We start from the raw sequence: 25,706 nt of genomic DNA on the forward strand, positions 1-25,706 counted from the left end.
TAAAATATCTCTGAAGTATGTTCCCTTTTATATTCACAATTTTGAGCACTCCAGCGTGATTATAAACATGAAATTATTCAGCCATGGCTACCTGTTTCACAGAAATATAAAGAGGGAAAACAAAGCCCAAATTCCCTTAAACCATCCATCACAATGAGAAAAAACCAAAGATATATTCTGGTGTGCAGCAAAAGATAATTGAGCTACACAAATTGGTGAAGTGGCTTTAAGAAAATAGCTAGAGCAGTGACAATTCCCATTTCCACCATCAGGACAATAATTAAGAATTTCCAATCAACAGAAAATGTAACGAATCTGCCTGGAAGAGTACGTGTGTCTATATTGTCCTAATGCATGGTGAGAAGGAGAGTTAGAGTGGCTAAAGACTCTCCAAGGATCACAGCTGGAGAATTGCAGAAAATAGTTGAATCTCGGGTTCGGAAACCTTAAAAAAATTGTCAAACAGAACCTACATCAACACATGTTGTTTGGGAGGGTTACAAGAAAAATTCTCCTGACTCATCCAAAAACAAACTAAAGCATATTCAGTTATCAGACATGACTGGAACTTCAAATGGGAGTGGCTTCTATGGTCAGATGAAACTAAAAATGACCTTTTTAGCAGCAAACACTCAAGATGGGTTTGGTGAACACGGAGATAAAAAAGTACCCCATGTGTACAATGAAATATACAGCTGTATTTTTGATGTCGTGGGCCTTGTTTATATACATTGCATCATGGGGCGTTAATTGTGGCCAATGTGTATTAGAGGAGAAACATTTATTTTAAATTCGTATCATCCAATGAATATCATCCATTTTTGTGAATTTTAAAAATAAAATAATCCAGATGCTTTCTTTGATCATATTTTCAAAACGCCGCGTCCATTTCTAAAAAGAGAGGTGAATAGATAGCGGGTCACTGCCAAACGGTTCATGTGGCAAGTTCCCCTTTCTGGTGTTCACTGAAGGAAGGCGATAAATCGCTAATCCAAATCAATGTAATACCTGCTGACCCAGAGAGCTGCAGCCCGGTCACACACATCAGAGAGCTCCAGAGCTATTGAACTCGTCTCAGCTCCCTCTCCCAGAAAATCACAAACACGGGAGCTGATGAATATTGAATGAATTTAATCCTTCCTCCAGCTCCACAACCTCCTCATCAGGTTGTGGATTTACACTCGCATTGCTGTAAAGGAATAGTTCACTTAAAATAAAAATTCAGTGATTTTGCAAAAGGTCCATTCTGCTTTTCCATATAATGGAAGTGAATCGCAACTGTAGCTGACAAGCTTAAAAAATGACAAAAATCACCATAAAATTAATTCATGTAACTTGTGCGCTATATTACGAGTCTTCTGAAGCCATACAGTATAATAGCTTGGTGAAGTGAGTATAAATTGACACAATTTTCATTGTTGGATGAGCTATCCCTTTAAAATCTTTTTTCTTTTTTTTACAACTTTAAATAAAGTAATTGACAACTTTTTTTTTTTTTATTTTGTTACTTGTTACTGTTTAACATTTTTTTTTTCTGCTGTGTTCTCTCACTTTCTTAGTACACAGTGTGGAACTTCCTGCCAAAGAACCTATTCGAGCAGTTTAGAAGAATTGCAAATTTTTACTTCCTCATCATATTTTTGGTGCAGGTAAGTGAGTGCATTTGATCAGTCATAAGTGTTTACCATCCCCAGAGAGTCAGACTGTGTTGTGTGTGTGTGTGTGTGTGTGTGTGTGAGGATGTGAGTGTGTTTATGTGTGACTCATAGCCAGGCTGGTTCTGCCCCATGCTGATTTGATGTCATTGGACCTGTGAGAGGGGAAGCCTCCGCTCCGCTACATAAAAGCACATGAAGACGACCTTAGTTAAACTAGCGAGTTGAACGTGTAAACAGCTGATGTGGTTAAGACAAGTGTGTGTATTTAAAAAAGGGTAATGGTGGATTGCTGAAGAGCATATGGTCTTGTTTGAAAACATTTTTACTGACCCCAAACTTGAATGTGGTGATAGGAATAAAAATAAAATCTTTAACCAGTTTTGCTGGCTTATTCACAAATGTAAGCCAATTCTTTTAATGAATGGATCAAAAAGGCTCTCAAACTCTGTTTGAAACATGAATTTGTGGTCATTTGAAAATACACAAAAAGCATCTGACACATCTTTTGAAATCAGCAAATTCATAGATAAAAGAAGTTTACAGAAAAAGAAAAAGCCTTTTGATTTTAATTCATGATCCAGTGTCTCTCTAAACTAAGCATTGGAGATTATGCAAATTAAATGTTATCGAACATATAGATTTGACATTATCGTGCTTAACATGACATTATGGTTCTAACAAGATGCCGCCTTACTTAAAAGCTGTGTGTGTGTGTGTGTGTGTGTGTGTGAGAGGGGGAGAGAGAGATGGAGAGATCCCCAGGTGTTTGCCTGGTTCTGGTGTGCCAATACTAATCCTGCTTTTCTCTGGAGGGGCTCCTTATCCTCTCTGACTAGCTCTCCCCATGCAGCCCACTGTAATAACTGCACAAGGGAGACACACACATGCGCGCCTGTCACACAAAACTACGCTTACATCACCGGCCTCAGAAAAGATGCGTGCGAGTCTCCTGAGGCCCATTGCAAAAGCAACATCGTCTACGCCCATTTATGTCTCCCCATGTCTTCATCCTGCCTTTTTTTTTTTTTTTTTTTTTTGTTCTTCACCACCTCTCTTTTACTCGTTTCTTTGTTCTCCCCCCTTCTCTCACTCTCTCTCCTTTTCCCTGTACGCCTCTGCAGCATAGCACTGCTGACGTCAGCGGCCAGGAAGCCCTCTGTAATGCTGTAGAGCCACAAATAGACACTGACTGATAAAAAGCACCAGTATGCTAAAAATAGCACTGCGTGCCTTCAGAGAGATGGGAGGAGAGGAGAACAGAAGGAGGGGAGGAGTTGAGGGGGATCTCGGTCTCTCACACGCACATTTTGACACACATTCTGCTGGAATGTTCTAAATACCTGTGTGTGTGTGTGTGTGTGTGTGTGTATGTGTGTGAATACAGATGAGGGATTGTACTAACAGGCAGTCAGTGTTCAGCCAAGTGGAAGTGCATAACCATAAAGAGGAAACTAGCATATAATCTTGAGTTAACGCTATAGAAAGAATGAAAAGAGAAAAAATGTTTTTTTTTTTTTTTTTGCTGATATTTTAGAGTGGACTAATGTGAAGGATGGAAGGAAGCACAGCATGTACAATATGATTCATTGATTCTTTATCAAAATATTCTGAACCGTTTATAATTATCATTTTAAATTGGTTATTAATAATTCTAGTTATTTAAAAGCATGTGCAGGGCAAAACATGATGCCCGTAAATGTCATTCCAGACTGTGAGGCACATCTGTAGTGGCAACTGTAACAAAAAATCTCTGGTTTTGGTTTAATTTTATTATTATGTGCATTTAGAGTTTTTTTCCCTGCTGCCTTAAACTAGAACTGGCCAACAGAACATACTTGTCACCCACCAGTTGAGGAAACATTGGTTTAGCCTGTGCAAACACACAGGGATGGAAGCCTGCAGATACATTTTACAGTCAAGGACAAAAAGCAACCAAGCAACCGACATTATGAATTTCATGAACTATATGTTTAACAGTCATAGGTCACATAGTTTATCATGATCAAAAGTCATTTATTTTTAGGTCACTGTTGTCAATCAGCACCAATCTTGTTTTCAGAGTTGAATTTCACTATGATGCATTGACAGAATTATTATTTTAATTTTTTTACAGAAATTTGTAGTGTTTATATAAATTATTACACTACTAAAATATATATATATATATTTTTTAAATTAAGCAGTCTAATCTCAGAACTAGAACTAAGGCCTGTGTTGGTTTTAAGTAACTCACATGTTGTGTGTCTGCCTCTGTAAGGTGTTTCGACGTAAACTGATGTGTTCAGCACTAGCTTTGGGAATTGGTTCCCTTGAGGCGGCGGTTAAATGGATGGTGTTTTGCGTCTACGAGGTGGAACTAGCGAGGTGGGTCTGGCAGTGATGGGTGGGGGTGTTTTGTGTGAGCGTAAACGCATCGAAGGGGCAACACTTCATCAGAGTAGTGACTGTATTTCATTACAGTCGCTGATGAACTGTATCAGTGGTGCTGTCGGTTACAGAGTGATCCAGGGGAATAGACTCCCATTGCACGCCTATATGTGTGTGTTTATTAAAACAGAAAGCGAAGAAAAGCGTACCGTAGGACAGACTGTTCTCGGCGATTTGTGGGGCCGCATTAGAGCGCTTTCTACTGACTGAATCCCAGACTCAGCCCTGGCTCTCGTGGAAAAGGGCCAGTCTCAGAGAGAAAGAAGAGAGAGAGGAGAAACACACCTGCCACATGGGAAACAGGGGTGCTATTCATCTGCATTTTGTTCAACTAGCCTTCATGGTAATGACGGAAAATAAGGCTTTTCTCAGATGTCTTTTTTTGTTCTGCAAAAAGAAAGTCATACATGTTTTTGAATGAGAGGGAAAGAGAGAATTTCCATTCATGATTTAACTACCCTTCTATTGTTGCTTCTCCTGAAGGTGTTGCAAATTAGCAAGAAAAGCCCTCTTTCTTCTCTTCCTCTTTCTGTTCCTGACAGCAATGCCACTAAACAGCTGTTAGCAGACACCTGGTAACTGAGAGGTATTTTAACACTTGATATGCCACTATGCTCCTGTGAACACGCGTGCACACAAACGCCGCTCGTTTCTCACAGTGCTGCAGCGTGTTGTTTTAGCGTAAGCTGTGGGGCAGGATTTAAAGATGCCTGAGTGCATTAGGGTTGGCCTGCGAGCTGTAACTTGTGGCTGTTAAGTAACTGTGTGTGACACGAGGAGGGGGAGGTTGCATGATCGGCCGAATCACAGAGCGCTTCAGATGTCGTCTAATGGTTCAGTCCGAAAGTGAAGTACTGTGTGTGTGTGTGTGTGTGGATGTTACAGATGGGCTCTTAGACTGTGTAAGGGCTGAAAGCATTTTTTAGTGTTTGTGTGTTGAGTGTGTGTGTGTGTGTGTGTGTGTGTGTGTGTGTGATCAGGATGATGGGGATTATTAGCTCTTGAGCTGGAGTGCTGCTGGTCTGAGATGGGCTTTCACCTTTTGAAGTCCCGCCGGCTTTACAGTCTCTCCCCACAGGAATTTTGGCACCGACACGGCATCTTTGTGTTTGAGCCATTTTCTGCAGTGAAGATGTTGTTTCTCACTGTGGCATGTGGTTTTCGCGCTGGCCTCTTTTAGACGGGCCCTGCATGGTGTAAGAGGAAGACGCAGTGTGTCTTGTGTGCGCTGTGGCTCGTAAGACGCACAAAATGTTCACATCTCTGTGAACTTGACTTCGTAACTTACCCAATTGTTTTTTTTTTGACATAAACACAAACATAGAGCAAGTATTAATAACACCAAGTGGTTGTGAAAGAGGTCCGGTTTCCTGAAAGAGTTTGTGCACTCTCGCTTGTTAAACTGGTGTTTACCGTTTCCAGCAATTGGATCTTGGTTGAACTCAAGCGGTCGTGGTTATGACGTGATATGTTTTTCATGTCCAGCTGCATTATTAAACTACTGACAGTTATCTGTCTGCTCTAGAACATTTATAGCTAAGTTTTAAAAAAATTAGGTCCATAATTTTTCACGATTACCATTTTGAAAATGTGTTGGTTTTATAGTGTACAGTTTTACATAAACAAACCTTTGAGGTAAATTATTATTTTGAGTTTAATACAAGTGAGCCTCTCTGGGCAGCGGCTGTGACATACTTTTGATTAGCAGAGAGCAAATCTCAAAATGAATATCTGTTTTTGATGCTGTATGTTTAATTAATTTAGTCAAAATTGTAGAATTTAAATATATCGGCCATATTTGGTTATCAACCATAGCAGGAAATTAATTATCAGCTTGGATATATTGTCTAGAATCTGTATTGTTTGAATAGCCTTAATTTACAGAATTATATATTTACATTTACATCATTTTAAAAGTATAGTCACAAGATTTTGCACATTATACAGAACAGTTCAAAAGTTTGGTGTTGGTAAGATTAAAAAAATATATATGTTGTTCAAGAAGTCTCTCATCACAGTATTTCCACAAAGGCTACATTTATTTAATCAAAACTAATTTTAATTTAAATAACTGTTTGAATATATTTTAGAATGTAATTTATTTCTGTTATTAGCGAAGCTGAATTTTTAGCATCATTACTCCAGTCTTCAGTTTCACATGATGCTTCAGAATCGTTCTAGTATGCTGATTTCATATTATCTTGATTTTTTTTTTCAGATTCTTTAATGAATAGAAAGCTCAAAAGCAGAATTAATTTCATTTTCAATCACTAATTTACAATTTTTTTTTTTTTTTTTGTAATAACGGAAAATTCTTTATTGTTACTTTTGACAAATATAATGCATCTTTGGTGAATAAATTAGTTAAGGTTCCTCAAAACAAATCTTATGCTCCCATACGTTTGAATGGCAGTGTTGTGTGGGAACAGTCTGACGCAATCTCCTACCAACCTGCCTGTGCAAAGTTCCTAGTTTTCAACTCCTGTCATGAACATGTAAAACCAGAATTGTTTTTGCATGATACTCAACAGGAAGGGACATGATGCAACTGTCTACAAAATATTGTTTATATAAGTACACCCAAAGGAATAGTAGGTAACCGGTAACTAGAATTTCATCTGCCTTTAATGGTAGCATTACTAACAGGTGGATGTTTAAATCCCAAATAAATGCAATTTTGCATCAGCTCTGTTAAAAAGTGTGTGTCTCCGCTTATAGGTGATTGTTGATACCCCGACCAGCCCCGTGACCAGTGGTTTACCTCTGTTTTTTGTCATCACAGTGACAGCCATCAAACAGGTTTGTCCATCTCTCCATTTTCACTAAAGCACATGATATTTTATAGCTATATGTCGCTGTTTAAATAATGCTGACCCCAGCCGAGAGTCCGGCTGACCCTGGACTCCATCTCTCACACACAAAACAATTGAATCAGGGGGGCTTGTCACAACACAGTGGTCTTCCTGCAGCTTTAGATGTATTGTTTTAGGATCAGCTTTTTTCACCCGCCTGCAGCGAGCCTTTTTTGAAAATCACAATGAAAGGTGGACTTCCTTCCGGATATCTGTGGCCTCACATTGAGAGGGGCTCAGGCCTTAATTGGGCTTTGAAATAAGAGCCTAGGGAACAATGTGACCCCAGCCAGCTTTGACTTCAAACGACTCGACTCCCTTAGCTCATGTGCACAGTTTCCATTATTAATACAGGCTTACTGTATGTGATGGAAACAATTACATGTGTAATTTTCAGAGAACTGTTTTATTTCTGCATGTATGAAGTGTATTAGACTGTCTCAGTCCTCCTGCTGCAGTTTTCTTATACACAAGCATACTGTTCGCTCACAATCTCGGTCTCTCTCCTCAGGGTTATGAGGACTGGCTGCGGCATAAAGCAGACAAAGAGGTGAATAAGTACCTGGTGACAGTGTTAGAGGACGGCCGGTCGGTGAGGAAGGAAAGTGAGAAGATCAAGGTACCTTTTAGTTGCTGCACCCTTGCCAGGTCTCTCATTTAACCCTTTCGAGTCGGTTAACGCATATATGCGTTTTGAGTCATTTTCTCCTGATAACCCCGAAAAGAACTTAAATTACACTTTCAGTTTTAATCGTACAGATAAGAGCAATACATCAATCGAATCTGTAAAGGGTCTAGTTTTTTTTGGATACAGACATAATAACAAAAAACCTTTGTGCACTTATAAAATAAAGATAACAAACAAGGTGCGCTGTCTACAGTCTTTGTCTCCGCTGATCGTCATGTACAAACATTTCATTAAAATGAACTGTAACTCCGTGAATACTCAAAGAAGAGACATGAGAGAGATATCTATAGAAAGCCTGGAATGTCTACTTTTAAACTAAACAAGTGCTGCCGAAAACAAATATTCTGAGATAAAGTAATCCATATGAAAACAACGCAATGTCTGTTTTTCATATCTCCGCTCATTATATCTAATGTGACCACGCCCCCGCGCTGAACGCTCTATTCAGATTCAAACTGAAGCGCGCGGCTTGAATACGCCCACACAGAAGAAAAAGCAGCGAGACTGTTCTTCAAGTTTTTATTTTATTTTACTGTTTGCTTCGCGATGAGAGGACTAAGACATAATTCACCCCAAAAAGATGTGGTGTGGTTGAGGATTTGAGAAATGGATTTCCTCAGAAAAAAGAATGAAGCACTTTATTCAGCAGAGATCATAAACATGAGTAAGTCTCTTTTTATTTATTTGTACTAGTTTTCACATAACGTGTAAACATTTTACTAGTTAGACTTTTTCCAAAGACTTTTTCCAAACTATAATTCCTGACTAAACGTATAATCAAGTGGAACATTAGGAAGTTTCAATAACAGTATACAATACTATACCATTCAAAAGCTTGATGTAAATAATATAAATGTGACAAATAGAGATAACTCTAACAAATGTAAAAACAATGCAGTTCTTTCGATTTATTACCCCTAAAAAAACCTGAAAAATATTATCAGCTCTTTTCAACATTAATAATAATAATAATAATAATGATGATGATAATAAATGGGGTTTATTTGGTAGAAAATAAGATTGTTAAAAGGATTTCTGAAGGATTGTGTGACTGAAGTAAGGATGCCAAAAAATTTGTTTGAAAGTAAGCTTTGATTGTTCCTAATAAACTGTTTAACTGCTCCCCCAAGTGGATATTAAATTATGTTGTGGGATAATTAAATATATTCTTAATAAACTACAAACATAAAATTATATACTTTTATTTTGTTCTCAAATTCTTTCTTGTAACTCCTCCCTCAGTGGCACAGCTGACTGAGAGGCTCATTATGCAGCTCATTATGCAGGCCTTTGTCTTCTCAGGTGTAAATCACAATGATATTCATGATAGTTGACGCCTACTCGCATATGACTTTTACCAACAAAAAGTGTCTTAGAAAATTTAAATCAATATATTGTTTTCTGTGAATGAGTAAACAAGATGATTTTCACATCATTCAGAAAGAAAAATTCTAGGCTACAAGCTCCAGTTCTCAACTTTTCCGGCAACCAATTTTATGTATGTGTTTTATTGCCTTATTCAAGTGATTTAAAATTTTTAGTTTTTCACTAACCATGCATAACATTTTTTTTCTCAAAAATACAATCATGTACATGCATGCCTTTCACATATTATTGTAGCCTAGTTTGTGCTGATTACAGTGATATTAGACTTTACCCATTTGGATATTTATAATAAACTGAAAAAAGCACAAATGTCAGGGCATGACAAAACTTCTCAAGGCCCCAAAAATACCCTTAGACTCCAGAGGGTTAACCAGCACCGTGGGATCAGGGTGTTGGCAAGTTGCCGTACTTCACGTTTTGACAAGTATGCCCACTAGGGGCGTTTACAGCCGGGATGGAACAAATGTGTTGTAGACTATAAAACAGTTTAGGTCACAGAGGTTTGGAAGAGTTTGCCAATACGGCTAGCTGGATGTCAACTATTTGTGTTTTTGCCGATAACCACTTTTATAACCATACACTACCATTCAAAAGGTCAGTAAGAGATTTAATCTGAATGGAATCTGGGTGCAAAAAAATCTAAATACTAAAAAAATCGGCTTTAAAATCGTCCAAATGAATTCTTAGCAATGCATATTACTTATAAAAAATTATGTTTTGATATATTTACGGTAGGAAATTTACAAAATATCTTCATGATCTTTACTTAATATCATAATGATTTTTGTCATAAAAGAAAAATATTATTTTGACTCATACAATGTTTTTTTTGGTATTGTTAAAAATATACACCAGCGAGTGGTGACCAAGACTGGTTTTGTGGTCATGGGTCACACACACACACATACACACATAAATGTTAGGGCTGGGCGATATATCTAATGATATGATCATGCGCATCTAGTCAGTAAATCTGGTTCCATGATTAGCGCTAAATTGCCATCACCTGCTTTCAAATGGAGCGGCATTATTTCTTTTTTTCAGGAAGGATGCATTAAATTGATCAGAAGTGACAGTACAGGCATTTATAATGTAATAAAACAAATCATTTATATTTTAAATATGCTGTTCCTTTGAATTTTTCATCAAAGAATCCTGAAAAAATTTATCATTCTTTCCACGAACAAATATTAAGCAGCACACCTGCTTTCAGCATTGATGATGATGATGATGATGATGATAATAATAAATTTTGATCAGCAAATCAGCATGTTAGAATGATTTCTAAAGGATCATGTGACAGAAGTTGTTTAAAACAAGAGATTCATGTGGATGTGACTTCTTTTTTGTTTAGTTTTTTCATTATATTTTACTTTAAAATGATTTATATGAACATTTTTGCACTTAGCACTGTATTTTGAATCTGAATAGACCTGCGACCCAGCAATTGAGAAGCGCTGCTCTTTGGTCGTGTGTAAGACTTGAGTCGTGTGTTAATGTCAGTGTGTTTTTGGTCAGGTGGGTGATGTGGTTGAAGTGGTGGAAGACGAGACCTTTCCCTGTGACCTAATTCTGTTGGAGTCCAGTCGGGAAGACGGCACTTGTTTTGTCACCACAGCCAGCTTGGATGGAGAATCCAACCACAAAGTGAGCTTACGCACCTCACATTCAATCTCTTATAATTTCTGCTGTCTTTCTGTTTGTTACCACTTCTGCACAAGTATAAACAGAATATGAGATACGGATTCATATATCATTCCTTTAGTCTCCTTTAGCCAAACTCTTTAAATAGGTGGCCCAGATCTTATCAAATCATATTTCTGCTCCTCATCTTTCTCCCACTTCCATCCGTCTGTATTCGTGTGTACAACATGACCTGGAATACTAATTTGCCTGTCTTTCCTGCAGACACACTACACGGTGTCAGACACTGAGAAGGATCTACAGGCTCTTACTGCCACCATCGAGTGTGAACAACCCCAGCCTGACCTCTACAAGTACAAACTCCTCTAACACAAACACAAACCTAACCCAAATCCCTTGATCTCATCTCTGTAGGTTGTTTGATTTCGGATCAGCAGCTACTGGTGTGATTCCATGGAAAAATCAGACACTATCTAGCCTTTCTGTTTGAGTATAAGAGCAAACAGACCTCGAAACACACACAATTTAGAGAGTCGGTCCATGGCCTACGACTGTAAGAGCAGTTTAACTCATCAGCGCCCCCTTTTACTAACCACATCTCGTTAAAGCCTCTTTAGGCAGAAGAACATTTGCATTTCTGATTTCTAGAGCACCAGATGTCACCTGCTAAAGTTCAGTCTGTTAAAAAAAAAACTTCAGAGGGCTTTTGCCAATATGCCAGACTGTTGGGTCATCACCAATGAGCATCTTCCCTGTAATTGGCTCATTTCGTACACGGCTCATTTACATGGAGTACTGTACTGGAATACAGATATTATCATCAGGCCTCTTAAATGGGGAAGGAGACTCTATAAAATGAATCAAACACTAATGCATGTGCATCAGTTCTTTGCCTCTACTGAATGTTTTCAGGATGACCTCATCAAGTACTCTGATTGCATTCATGGGACGTCAGCCTTTTTTCCATGTGGGTTTGTGGTTGAGAGGACACATATGAGTGCGTACGTGCTTGACTGAAGCTTGTTTGCTCTCTTGCAGGTTTGTGGGTCGAATGCACATTTACCAGCAGGAGCAGGAGCAGGAGCAGGAGCTAGTAGTAAGGTGAGACTGTCTTTGGTCCATTCCCATGGGCCCACTATATCCCACAGTACCTCCTAGTCACTCCAGCTCTGTCTTTTCCTCTTGCATTAGCCTCTGATCATTATTCCATCGACCCGTAACGCCATGGCAGCATTAAAGTAAAGCCGGCCTGGCAGCTTCTCAAGCCCTGCACACACTCTTCCATTTGTCACCGGACTGTTTGAAATGATTTTCTGAGGCTGTACGCCGTGTCCTTCACGAGAGCGGGCCAGGCCAAACCAGCCTATATATTTCCAGCAATGCTGCTCATTAGGAGCCACTTTAACATGGGTTTGGATGCCAGGATGTGTCTCTATTGACATAATTGTTTGTTTTTATGCTTTAATTTAGATCTTTGGGCCCAGAGAACCTTCTCCTAAAAGGTGCTACATTGAAAAACACCAAGAAGATTTACGGTAGGCTCTGGCTCGTTTTAATTAGAGGAATTTTATGATGACGGGGAATTATATTCACCCGAATCACTCTTCATTGCTTTTTCTTTTAAAGGTGTCTCAGTATACACGGGCATGGAGACGAAGATGGCACTCAACTACCAGGGCAAATCTCAGAAACGATCAGCTGTGGAAAAGTAAGCCAGTGACGAGTGCAGTCAGGTTGAAATATAGATTTTTGGATTATTAGCAGTGTTCATTTGAATGATTCGATATTGATTTCAGGTAACAAGATGGATCTGTTTTTTGGGTGGATGTAAAAATATTGTATCTCCACATGAATCTTCCTGAATTAATATCAAAATCAAATAAATCAAGATGTTATGAATCACAATTAAATTAAATTATTAATGTCTACCAAAGATCATATAACTAGTAATCTATAATAATTATATTTTATTTTTTCCCATATAATCATATTGATAATCTATACATAATAAAAATAAATAGTAAAAAAATAAAAGTAAAGTGTACTAAATCAGAGCAACTTCAGTGTTGGTGTGTTTATGTGATTTTATATATGTACTTAATGTGAATAAGTGCATATGATCACGAGTATGGTTTCTCTCCTTTGCAGATCCATCAATGCTTTTCTGTTGGTGTATCTATGTATCCTCATCAGTAAAGCTATTGTGTGTACTACACTAAAGTATGTATGGCAGAGCAAAGCAGGTCAGGATGAGCCCTGGTACAACCAGAAAACTCAGAAGGAGAAAGACACTAATATGGTGAGTAGTCTGTCTGACCGATTCGAATATGATTACATGAATCAATTAGCAGTTCCTCCTATATCATCAGACATTCTTGATGCAATATAAATTTAGCGTTAATCTGGTCTCTGGTGGCTGTGGCCAGCTCTTACACAGATCAAATTTAATAAATCATAATTAGGGATTAGGTTTATGCTTAATCTCGGTTTCTTTGCTGCTCCAGCCATGATATTGTGTCTTTAAAGAGACTGAATGCAGGTGTTCTGTCTTTGTTTCAGTATTTGAAGATGTTTACAGACTTCCTCTCCTTCATGGTCCTCTTCAACTTTATAATCCCCGTGTCCATGTATGTAACTGTGGAGATGCAGAAATTCCTGGGCTCTTTCTTTATCACTTGGGATAAAGACTTCTTTGACCCGGAGATTGAAGAAGGCGCTCTTGTCAACACTTCAGACCTCAATGAGGAACTTGGCCAGGTTAGACCCTTTTGGCGCTTTACCAGTCCATAGTATGAGTAGGCCCGGCCCGACTCGGCTCGCTTTTTAGTTTGGCTTGGTTTGCTTTTCCACTGCAGTTTAGTACCACTTCAAAGTGTTTGGGGTTATAAATGTATTGTTATAGTTGCGCTGCCTTGGTTTCTCACATCACAAATCCAGTGACGAACCTCAACCAAGGTGGTACTAAAAAAACTACACATTACACAGTGGATAACCCTCAAAAAGTGAGTCGTACCGAGCCATACCATGCAGTGGAAAAACGCCATTTGTTCAAACCTCAGCTCAAATATGACTTTTTAGCTCTTTGTAATTATATACACAGTAGAATAAAATGTGTTTCATTCCGAATGGTCAAATGATTTCTGATAAATATAATCTGAACTGTCCCTGGCTCTTCCATGGGCAGTGAGGTCATAGATCACCCTTGGCTGGTTATGCAGATGATTACTCTAAATTACAGGCCATGCTTCGTTAAACTGATTTATGCAAGCAGACTGGTTTTGTCGCAAATTAATTGTCCGTCCTTATCGTCGGAACTCCGGTAATTTGGGCCGGAGTAATGTGCTTTATTGCCTGGGTTTATAGTCGTTAAGGTCAACATTTGTCTGCGCCCTGCAGGTGGAATATGTATTTACAGACAAGACCGGCACGCTGACCCAGAACAACATGGAGTTCATTGAATGCTGTATAGACGGCTTCCAGTACAGATACAGAGACACCCTGAGCGAGGTGGATGGGCCTGTGAATAACCAGCAGCAGAATGCTGGACAGGTGAGTTATACTCATTCTGAGACCCAAAGGACCTCACATGGGATTGATTTTACAATCTACGGATTGTGTTGCTGGATGTGTAGACCTCAATATGTAAACTGACTGCAGACCTCTTGAATTATAAATCCTCTGAGGCTGCGATATAAACACAAAAGCAGTAAATGTCTAATGTTTGTGCTGGCAAGCTATGAAGGACTAAGGTTATGTGTGTGTGTGTGTGTGTGTGTGTGTGTGTGTGTGTGTGTGTGTGTGTGTGTGTGTGTGTGTGTATATATATATATATATATATATATATATATATATATATATATATATATATATATATATATATATATATATATATATATATATATATATATATATATTTCTTTTTTCTATTCATCATAAAGCGGCAGTCCTTTGTGAGCTCTTTTTTTTGTAAGGGCCCTTGTTAGTGTGTAGTGCTCATTATCTGTATACTAAGGTTGTCATAATACCAAAATGTTAGTAATCAATGCTGATACCATTGAAATTTTATTAATTAGTTTTGATAAACTAATACGGTATTGTACTAATTACATCTAAATAAAGATGTATTATGAATATATGATGTAATGATATAATAAATAATATAATGTTATTACTTTATACATACATATTAACAAATTGAATAAAATGGTGTAATCAAGTATTTCTCAATTGGGATTCATTTAAATATATTTTTTTTTATTAAAGTCACTAATATCCACCAGTGTTATATTAGGATTATTAATATACTATTGTAGTCTTTATTAACATTTTTAATAAGTTTTATTATAATTAAGTTGTCATTTTAATTTTAAAGTTTGAGTAATTTTGCTGTTTTCTTTCGTTTTCAGTTTATGTTTATTTGTCATTTGAGTTCTTCACCCAAAACATTTTTTTTAATTTCAGTTAGTTGCAAAACATTTTCTAATTTTCAACTAGTTTAATAGGGTTCATATAATATTTGTATTTTTTTATTATTAACTGTAATTCTCACAAATATGGATGTGTTTTTAGCATGTGTCATTTTGCATGCCTCTGTATTTCTATTTCTCAGGAGAAAGAGGAGTTGTTCCTGCGGGCCTTGTGTCTGTGTCACACGGTGCAGGTGAAGGAGGCTGGATCAGAAGTACTTGTGGACGAAGTTGATGGGATGGATGGGTTACTGCCCCAGCCGGAGCAGGAAACAGGCTTCATCGCATCCTCTCCTGATGAGATCGCACTGGTGAAAGGAGCCATGAAGTAAGATAATGATATGTTTCTTTTTTGGTCTGATAATAACCACTGTAGGCTCTTACTGGCATTGCTTCTCTCCTCTTCAGATACGGCTTCACCTTCCTTGGTTTAGAGAGCAAGTGTATGAAGATAAAGAACAGGCAAAATGATATAGAGGAGTGAGTTATGACCCTTGAAATTATTGCTAATATGGTGCATTATTACTTACACCCCTAGATGTTTTCAAATGTTTCAATTTAGGATATACATAAGATGTTTCTAACGTTTCAGATACAAGTTGCTCCATGTCCTAAACTTTGACCCAGTTAGGCGAAGAATGAGCGTCATCGTGCAGAACAATTCAGGTGAGCTGGAGATCATTAGTGATGCTTGCTATGACTTTTGCTATTACTCATACTCAGGGTTGTAGACTTGAATATACAAATAACATGTGCATAATTTGTAATGCATCACAAACCATGTGAAGGGGGTATGACCTTTTTAGCACTGAGACTTGGAAGATAATGCCATAGGTTTGCATTGAAGCAGGGATCCAATTACAGATTTGCTTTTTATATTATTCTTTTTTTTTTTTGACACCTATGATATTTAGTATTTTTGTTGTGGGTCATGTATCTTTGTTAAGCTTAAAATGCTGCATGTTTTTCACTTCAGAATGAATAGTTGGGAAGTAAAACATTTAATAATTTATACTTGCAGTCAGTACCACTCTGCACACAGCAGCCACTTAGCAACCCCCTGAACATCTCAGCATTGTGTTTGTGAGTTCTGCAGATGATCACTCTGAATGTCTCTCACCTCTACTACCCTTTATTTAGGGGAGACGTTGCTTTTCTGTAAGGGAGCTGATTCTTCCATCTTCCCAAGAGTCAGACCAGAGGAGGTGGACAGGATTCGCATGCATGTGGAGCGAAATGCAACGGTATTATAATAAATTTCAGCATGATGAGGTCTTGCAGCATTTCTTGCAGAATTATATGCTCATTTAGACTTTTAGACTGGAATAAAGCATAAAACTTGTTCATTATATCTCTGTATTAAAATGAGATGTCCTGTAGAGACATGAAATATTGAAAAGGTCAGTAAATTCTGGCCTAATTGCATGTTTCTGCTTCCCAGGATGGTTACCGTACACTGTGTGTGGCCTATAAGAAGCTGAGTGCTGAGGAATATGCTATGGCAGACGCTGGGCTAATGGAGGCTAGACTGGCTCTACAAGATAGAGAGGAGAGACTCATTTCTGTATATAACCAGGTGGAGACTGGGATGAGTTTGATTGGAGCGACCGCTGTGGAGGACCGGTTGGTAACCCTAATTGGCCTTTACGCCATGTTGTTTTCTCAAAGGAGAATTCTGAATGACTTAACATCTTGTGTCCCAGGCTTCAGGAGGAGGCAGCAGAGACTATGGAGGCCTTACAGGGCGCTGGGATGAAGGTTTGGGTGCTGACGGGGGACAAAATGGAGACGGCAAAGTCCACCTGCTATGCATGTCGTCTGTTCCAGCGGGGTACAGAGCTACTGGAACTGACTGTGCGGACACTGAAGGATGAGGATAAGAAGCGTGATGTGAAACTTAAAGAGTTGCTACAGGAGTACTATAAAAAAGCAGTGCTGGACGCCCCGCCTGTCAGACCTGGGGTCACCAGGTCAGACCTTTGACCTACTGGCTTTGTAGTGAATGTTTGCAACTGTTTCCAAATATAATAAAGTCAAAGTCACCTTTATTTATATAACGCTTTAAACAAAATACATTGGGTCAAAGCAACTGAACAACATTCATTAGGAAAACAGTGTCTCAATAATGCAAAATGATAGTTAAAGGCAGTTCATCATTGAATTCAGTGATGTCATCTCTGTTCGGTTTAAATAGTGTCTGTGCATTTATTTGCAATCAAGTCAATGATATCGCTGTAGATGAAGTGACCCCAACTAAGCAAGCCAGAGGCGACAGCGGCATAAGACTACACAGACTTTTTATGTTTTAAAGGAACTTTGCATCACCTAACACCCATCTAAGTTAATCTTAAAAAACATAAATTTAATAACTAATTAATACTTTAATTACTATTTATTGTAATCTTGATCAAATCTTTTGATCTCAAAATTAATATACATTTATATTCTTTAAATTATATATATTTTCATTTTTAAATTAAATAAAAATCATGTCTTAATTTACTTGTAGATTTAATTTTTTTTGTTTGTTAAATTTGTCATTTATTTAGACAAAATTGTTTAGTTTTAATATCGGCTATTTAGTAGTTATCGGTTGTAACATGAAAATAATTGTCAATTTATCATAATTGGCCAGAATTTTTATATCGGTGCATCTCGGGTACAGTTATGTACTATATTTAATGACCTATAGTGTAATTTTTGTTCTACAGGAGCTGGTCAACTGCAAATCAGGATTACGGCTTCATCGTAGATGGGGCGACGTTGTCGTTAGTGATGAACCCACCGTGTGATGACGATGCCAGTCAGAACAAGAGCTTCTTTCTGCAGATCTGCCAGAGCTGCACTGCTGTGCTCTGCTGTCGCATGGCCCCCCTGCAGAAAGCTCAGGTCACGCCTGCAGACCGCCACTTTGCCGGCTCTTTATGGTGCCTATAATAACATGCACTTATACTTGAATTAGTTGGCTAAAATTCCCTTTTATCCAATTTAGATAGTGAAGATGGTGAAGAACTCCAAAGGTTCCCCGATCACTCTCTCCATCGGCGACGGGGCCAATGATGTCAGCATGATCCTTGAGGCACACGTGGGCATTGGTGAGACCTCGTCATATATCATGTACACTTCTATTAAAAAGTTAGTGGTTAAGAGTTTTTGAAAGAAATGAATACTTTTATTCAGCATGAACAAATGACATTGATCAAAAGTAACAGTAAAGACATTAATAATATTACAAAAGATTTAAAATAAATGCTGTTCTTTTGAACTTTTGGTATATCAAAGAGTCTTAACTGTTTTCAATATTGATGATAAAACAATGTTCTTGAGCTGTAAATCAGCATATTAGAATGCTGATCATGTGACACTGAAGACTGGAGAAATTATGCTGAAATTCAACTTTGCATCACAGGAATAAAAATAAGTAAATAAAAATAAAACCCCGTTATTTTAAATTGTAATATTTCACAATGTCACAGTTTTTACTGTATTTTTGATGATTAAGGTGAAGATATCTTGCTCAGCATTTTGTCCGTGATGGAGTGTTGACATTAGTATTTGGTGTTCAGGTATTAAAGGTAAGGAGGGCCGTCAAGCTGTGAGGAACAGTGACTACGCCATTCCTAAACTCAAACATTTAAAGAAGCTTTTGCTAGCTCATGGGCATCTCTACTATGTGCGCATTGCACATCTCGTCCAGTACTTCTTTTATAAGGTACGTTTGGCATTCAGTCTGCAAATATAAATGTAGTTGTTTTAGGAAATCTTGAAGTTTTAGACTGTTTCTTATCCTCTCCTGTAGAATCTTTGCTTCATCTTACCTCAGTTCCTGTACCAGTTTTTCTGTGGATACTCTCAGCAGGTACAGTATGTACAAATAAAGAGCCTTTTAGAAGACTGCGTCCCAGCAGGTTCCTCTCCTCTGCTCTTTCCTTTCTCTCTCTGCCCTTCTTTCATCTTATATGTGTGTGTGTGTGTGTGTGTGTATATGTTTGTTTGTATGTATGTGTATACATAAAACAAGCACAATCTAATACAAACATAAGTTATTGTGTGAGCAAATTTTGCCCTGGCACTCAAACTTTGATAGGGGTTCAAATCTGGCTTGCGTTGTGTCCAATCTCTTTCCTTTCCTGTAACTTCTGCTTTTGCCACCTGTAAAAAAAAAAAAAAAAAAAAGGAAAAAAAAAAATGTTTATATGTATAAAAGCTGCAGTAGGTAACTTTTGTAAAAATATATTTTTTACATATTTGTTAAAACTGTCATTATGTCCTGACAGTAGAATATGAGACAGATTATCTGTGTAAAAATCAAGCTCCTCTGGCTCCTCCCAGTGCTCCTATTGCCATTTGCAGAAAGTCATCCGCTCCCGGTAAAAAACAACCAATCAGAGCTGCGGTCCGTAACTTTGTTTGTGTTCAAAATGTAGAAAAATGTATATAATAAGCGAGTACACCATGAAGCCATTTTCCAAACCGTGTTTTTAGCTTGTCCTGAATCACTAGCGTGCACCTATAATAAGTGTTTATATTCGGACTACTTTAGATTGCTTCAGGGATACCACGGCGGAGTAACCCAGTACCTTTGTGATTCTTCATAGACATAAACAGAGAGAAGTAGTTCCGGCTACGATGTTCTTTCGCAAGACGCAAGCATTTCTGTTTATTAACCACTAGAGCGTCAAAAGTTACCAACCGCGGCTTTAAATGATTAAAAATAACCTATTAACTATTAACTGCTCAAGTGTCTCTTTTTATTCTGTATTTGGGTCTCGACCTCACATTTTCCAGCATGTGTTTTGTGTATATGTATCAAGCATGTAGCCACACAGTCAAGAGTTTCCCTCTTGATGTGTGCATTAAATTTGTGTGATCTCCTTAACGTGGTATTAACCTCCCTGGTGCCCCATCCTTCCCCTCGTTCCCTTTCCCAGCCCCTGTATGACGCAGCCTATCTGACGATGTACAACATCTGCTTCACCTCCATGCCCATTCTGGCCTACAGCCTGCTGGAACAGCACATATCCATCGAGATCCTGCTGCACAACGCCGCTCTCTACAGGTACCATCCTGCACTGCAACTCTTGCTGATTTAACTTGTACCTTGCTGTTGCTAATATACGGTGTTCTTCTACTTCTTACAGAGAAATAGCCAATAATGCCATGTTACGCTGGCGCCCCTTCCTCTACTGGACACTATTAGGAATTTTTCAGGGTCTCATGTTCTTCTTTGGAGTCCGTTTCCTGTTCAGCAATCCAGCCCTGCAAGATAATGGGCAGGTTAGAGCTGGTTGTGCAGTTTAATATGGCTGTAAATGAAAAATTGGGAATTGCAATTGATTTAACCCTTCCGTTTTTCAGGTCTTTGGAAACTGGTCTTATGGAACAATTGTCTTTACTGTCCTTGTTTTCACTGTTACATTGAAGGTTGGTGGCTTGATTGGTCCTTCTCTAGAACTATAAAACAGATCTCAGATCTTTATTTGTCAGAGACTGACTGTATTCCCTCTCTCAGCTGGCACTGGACACACGCCACTGGACGTGGATCAACCATTTCGTGATCTGGGGCTCTTTGGCTTTTTATGTTTTCTTCAGTTTCTTCTGGGGAGGCATCATATGGTGAGGAAACATTAAAGTTTCCACTAGTGATTTTTTTTTTTTCCAGTCAGCTTTTTTTTTGTAGAATGAAATTGGTATAGTGTCACATTGAACTGCATAAGTCATCTTATCTGTCTCTCTTTTCTCTTTCCTTCTCTCTCTTGTTTTCAAGGCCGTTTTTGAAGCAGCAGCGTTTGTACTTTGTGTTTGCCAACATGCTGAGTTCAGTGTCTGCCTGGCTGGTTATCATCATCCTCATCCTCCTCAGTCTGCTGCCAGAGATCCTTTTGGTGGTACTCCGCAAGCCCAGAGGCCACCATTCACAACAGGTATACTTCTCCCTCCCTTTTCCTCTGCTCTCTTTGAAATCTTCCTTTCTACCATATCCATCCTATTTTCTGATGTTCTCCCTGATTTACCTACTCTTCTGTTCTTCTTTCATCTTATACCGTGTCCTATCCAGGTGTGGTGTGATGCAGTCACAGCCAATTACTAGATATTTGAAGTTGTACAGTTATGTGAAGCAGGATTTTGGGCAGGGAAAATGTCTCTGAGTGGCTGGTTTGCACTAAAGCTGTGATTTACGTGGAAGCGTGAAAGCTTTCTTCACTTGTTGCTTTATCACATCACACCTGGTTGGGACGCGGAGTCACATTTTCTTTGAACCCAGCATTAACTCCCTACCTTTGGTATATTCATATTTGCTCCTATTTTTTAACCTTATTTTACTTTTTCTTTTTTAACCTTCTTTTACCTTTTAAGACCTTAACATTGTTTTCGTATACTCTCTAACTTCTCCAGAATCTCTTTTCTTTACTTCCCCCTGACTGTCATGAATTACTCCATTGACTATATTCCTAACAGAAATCTTGCCTTGTTTTAAGGCTGTGAATGGTTTGGATAGTTGTGATTGGTCAAACGGACAGGAAGTCAATCAGTCTAATTGTTCCTATCCCTCTTCTCCGATGTCCTCTGCTTGACTCCTGTATCGCTCTGATTGAAAAACCCTTTATTCCATTAGTCTAGCACAAATACTTGCATCACCTTGTGCTGCTGTGAGTGGCTACCCAACCTGTTAGAATCAATAAACAATAATTAGACCTTGCATTCATTTGAATTATTCAGAGGAAGTGAGCACACGCTGTAGGCAGTCTCTGTTGTTAGGGACACTAGTTAAGCAGTCTTTTAGGCCAGAGATGAGCATACGGCGTTCATCTGCCCTCTGCCTCCTCACAGGTAGGTGATGCAGCTCTTCCGAGAATGCTGCAGGCTAAAACCACCAATAGGGAGAAAATGGAATGTATGGTCATGTCTTAATAACTTAATCTAGTAATTATGACATTTTTTCAGTTATTAATCTTCATAGTAAATGTATAATTTATAGCCTAATGAACTGTATTAGATGGAAAACAAAAACTTTGTTGACCAATGTAAGTTGTAATATGTAAAATGATACCTTGTGTGTTGAGGTTAAATAACAGGTTAATATCCAAGTAATTTCCACTAGAAAAGTTAGTTTGTTTATAAATCAAAGAATTGACTGGGCTAGTCACTCATTCATGCTAGTCAACTTTCTGCTAAATCAAACAGGACATACTTAGGGTTCTACTTAATATTTCCTCTGTTTCTCTACCTCTACTCCTTCAACTTTATTCCCACTTTTTCTAACCCTTGATCTTCCTTCAATTTTCCTGTCCTCTTTGTTCTCTTGCTCACCTGTGTGCTGTGCCGTAGATGAAACGACGGCTTCCTTCCTCTGGAACATCCACAATCTTCATGCTGTCGCAGACTGCTAGCACTCACAGCTTTTCCTGGAGTGACTGAGGTCTCTCTACCTGCTCCTTTTCTGCTTTTTGTCCTTTGGGTTGCCTGTCTGTATCTTCAGTGTCCTGCCTGCTGTCTCTCCTCCCGTTTGTCTGTGCTTCCGTGTTGTGCTCCGATGCAAATGTGTTTGTCACAGGTGCTGGGTTTGGAATGTCTGTCAAAATCTGTACCACCGTGGCTTTATTAATGCATTTCCTTTAAATTGGTGTTTGTGTTGAGGTGTTGCGCACCACCACGGCAAGAAAAAGAGCCGTGGTGGTGGGGGTTGGTCCTGAATGTGTGTCTGTAAGGGCTGCAGGGTATGATGGGTATTCCTTCAACTGCCTGTTCCCGGTCCCTGCTGTCTCCGCATGTCCAGCCAGGAGAATGTGGCACACAAACATACAGGGTTTCCTGCATGCGAGCTAGGCCCAGCCTACACCGCTTCTCACCCAGACCACTGAATTTCTGGGTGCATTAGTGCTGTTTGTTTCAGAATGAGATTTAGTGTGTGTGAGAGAGTGTTAGTCATGTTAGAACTGGCAATTGCAAAAAACAAATAAAGGAGATTTAATTTGGACAATTTTTGGCTTTGGTAAACTTGAAATGGAATTTAAAAGACAATATAGCATTAATCATAATTTCCTGATTAAACAAATACTTCATAATGTGATTAATCATTATTGTTATAAATTTGTTCTTTATCATTTTAAATGAGGCCCCACATACAGTAATAGGGAATAGTTTAAGAGTCAAAGTTATGCGTCTACATTTGCCTCTCTTTGTTATAATTAGACTGTTACCTGAATATTGTATTAAATATATGTGATTTAACAGTATCACTTAAAAGTTTGGGATTGGAATCTTGAGCCCAGACTTTGGTACGGTAATGCAGTTATGATCAATTATTTGGCACTTTTTCAGAAGTATTAAGAAACTGGAATTAAATGGAATCCCTGGTATTTTCTGGGTTTATATTGTTTAAGTGTTGGCTGACTTTTTAGTGTGGTCATATTCATAATCTAGTACAATTAAGCAGGATTATGTTTGAAAAAAAAAGGCTGTTATCATTATACCTTGAAGGATCATCTATATGGAAATTAACAAAATGCATAAACACGTGCCCTCAAATATGAAATCTCATAATTGTAATTGACCTTTAGTGTTTTATCATCTTTTTGAAGGAGGATGTACTGTACTGCAGTTTTGTGTTTGGGTTTGTTTGTGTGTGTGTGTGTGTGTGTGTGAAATTCATCTGTCCTAAGTGTCTTTCACCCTCCCCCCATTCAGAAAAAGCAGAGTCAGTCAAATGTTGGGGGCAACCAGTCCCCTGAGTCTTCAACCAGACCCCTGCTTATGAGAACCTTTTCAGACGAGTCCAGTCCTGTTGTGTGAACAGGTACAAGACCCCAGACTTTCCAGCCAGAGCCCCAAATGATTGCCTGACACTAGTCATCCACAAGGGATTTGCCTCCTAGTTGGTGCAGTTCCTCCCCTAGGGTTCCGTCGGCCCCCTCTGTAGGATGAATTTAATTTCCTCTGAATTCTGCTGGAAATTGTCCCTACCTTAGGATGAACTCACATCGGTTGGCTGAAAAGACATTTAGTCTTTGACATATTTATGAAAAAGACACACTGGCGCTGAGCAGCCTCCAGTGGTTGGTGTTGCAGAAATATTTTCCCATTGATTCTCTCCATAGAGATTTAAATTCGGTGCTTTGAATCAAACCATTCAATGAGATTCACAACATTACAGCTACAGCATTTGATTAGAAGCAAAGACATACAAAAAGACTGGGTACTTTGTCTTTGCAAATTTTGTATATCAGAAAACATTACTACTGTCTTTTATGCTGCAAAACCCCTACTAGGATTTTAACTAGTGTTAAATAGCTAGGTAGCTAGCTTGCATTGAAAGAATATCATCCCTATTTTGAAAATGAAACATCGGTCTTAAAAAAAGTTTCTCTATGAAAACTATGCTTTCTCTATGGAGGTTTTTAATGGGATTTTTTTTTTTTTGAGAATATCAAAAAGGGCCTATACTCAAAATCTTTCTATATTTCTGCAAAAGCATGACCCAAAACATAATCAGAGTTCTGCACAAGTCCTGAAAATTGACAAGGAGAACCCAATCAAACAAACGAGACAAATATTTTCTGTGTCATCTGTGAGTGGCAAAAGCATGTGAATCTCTAGGATTAGCCTTTAATTTTAAAGTGAAATTAGTTTATCTGTTCAGGGGTGTTTTCAATCAATGTGATGATTATCAGGTGACCGTGCCTGTCCTGTTTTATTTTAAGAAAAGGGTTCAGTCAAATTTTTATAAAATTTGTGGAAGTGTATCATGGCACTTCCAAAGGAGATCTCTGAGGACCTCAGAAAAAGAACTGATGTTGCTCATCAGGCTAGAAAATGTAACAAAGCCATCTCTAAAGTGTTTGGACTCCAAAAATCGATAGTTAGACAGATTGTGTACAAATGGAGGAAATTCAAGACCACTGTTACCCTCCCTAGGAGTGGTCCACCAACAGAGTACACTCAAGACGTGTAGTAGGTGGCGAGGTTGCAAAGGAACCTAGGGTAACTTCTTACACCCCTTTCTCACATCGGTTAATGTTCATGAGTCCACCATCAGGGGAACACTGAACAACCACTGTGTGCAAGGAGAAAGAGAATATTGCTGCCCGTCTGCAGTTCTTAAGATCATATGTACAAGCCAGAGTGCTATTGGAGAAATGTTTTGTGGATGGATCAGACCAAAATAAAACTTCTTGGTTTACATTTACATTTATGAAACCTTATCCCATCTGTGAAACGTGGTGGTAGGATCATAGTTTGGGCCTGTTTTGCTGCATCTGGTCCATTACAGCTTGCCATCACTGAATCTCAAGAGAAAGTGGGTCAAGCAACAAGACAACAACACCAAGCACACAAGTTGTTTGACCAAAGATTAGTTAAAGAAGAACAAAGTTAATGCAATTCCTGTGGCTCAGTGGTAGATTATTGCGTTAGCAACGTAAAAGGTTGTGCAATTCCCAGGGAACACACATACTGTTTAAAAAAAAAGATGTAAAGCCTGAATGCACTGTAAGTCGCTTTGGATAAAAGCATCTGCTAAATTCATAAATGTAAATGTAATGTTTTGCAATGGCTGAGTCAAAGTCTGGACCAATTGCACTTTTGT

General features: G+C 38.5%; 1 protein-coding gene across 2 annotated transcripts in view; it reads left to right on the forward strand.

Annotated features, from left to right (window-relative positions):
* Positions 1 to 25,706, forward strand: part of LOC113057750 (phospholipid-transporting ATPase 11C-like) — a 54,221-nt gene that overhangs the window by 23,736 nt on the left and 4,779 nt on the right. Inside the window, exons 3-29 of one of the 2 annotated variants that reach the window (XM_026225252.1) lie at positions 1,560 to 1,649; positions 6,804 to 6,884; positions 7,449 to 7,556; positions 10,530 to 10,658; positions 10,920 to 11,008; positions 11,694 to 11,756; positions 12,126 to 12,190; positions 12,282 to 12,363; positions 12,804 to 12,954; positions 13,215 to 13,412; positions 14,052 to 14,204; positions 15,265 to 15,449; positions 15,530 to 15,601; positions 15,714 to 15,787; positions 16,262 to 16,365; positions 16,563 to 16,744; positions 16,825 to 17,091; positions 17,833 to 18,010; positions 18,114 to 18,216; positions 18,688 to 18,833; positions 18,921 to 18,980; positions 20,053 to 20,180; positions 20,263 to 20,398; positions 20,480 to 20,545; positions 20,634 to 20,737; positions 20,889 to 21,045; positions 23,810 to 23,918. In XM_026225252.1, coding sequence (XP_026081037.1) covers positions 1,560 to 1,649; positions 6,804 to 6,884; positions 7,449 to 7,556; positions 10,530 to 10,658; positions 10,920 to 11,008; positions 11,694 to 11,756; positions 12,126 to 12,190; positions 12,282 to 12,363; positions 12,804 to 12,954; positions 13,215 to 13,412; positions 14,052 to 14,204; positions 15,265 to 15,449; positions 15,530 to 15,601; positions 15,714 to 15,787; positions 16,262 to 16,365; positions 16,563 to 16,744; positions 16,825 to 17,091; positions 17,833 to 18,010; positions 18,114 to 18,216; positions 18,688 to 18,833; positions 18,921 to 18,980; positions 20,053 to 20,180; positions 20,263 to 20,398; positions 20,480 to 20,545; positions 20,634 to 20,737; positions 20,889 to 21,045; positions 23,810 to 23,914 — 3,276 coding nt within the window. In that variant the 3' untranslated portion in view covers positions 23,915 to 23,918. Of the gene's footprint in view, positions 1 to 1,559; positions 1,650 to 6,803; positions 6,885 to 7,448; positions 7,557 to 10,529; positions 10,659 to 10,919; positions 11,009 to 11,693; positions 11,757 to 12,125; positions 12,191 to 12,281; positions 12,364 to 12,803; positions 12,955 to 13,214; positions 13,413 to 14,051; positions 14,205 to 15,264; positions 15,450 to 15,529; positions 15,602 to 15,713; positions 15,788 to 16,261; positions 16,366 to 16,562; positions 16,745 to 16,824; positions 17,092 to 17,832; positions 18,011 to 18,113; positions 18,217 to 18,687; positions 18,834 to 18,920; positions 18,981 to 20,052; positions 20,181 to 20,262; positions 20,399 to 20,479; positions 20,546 to 20,633; positions 20,738 to 20,888; positions 22,445 to 23,809; positions 23,919 to 25,706 lie in introns of those variants that run through there. The other variant, XM_026225251.1, reaches the window with a different exon arrangement.

This window comes from Carassius auratus, chromosome 39 (genome assembly GCF_003368295.1).
Source record: "Carassius auratus strain Wakin chromosome 39, ASM336829v1, whole genome shotgun sequence".
Lineage (NCBI taxonomy): Eukaryota > Metazoa > Chordata > Actinopteri > Cypriniformes > Cyprinidae > Carassius > Carassius auratus.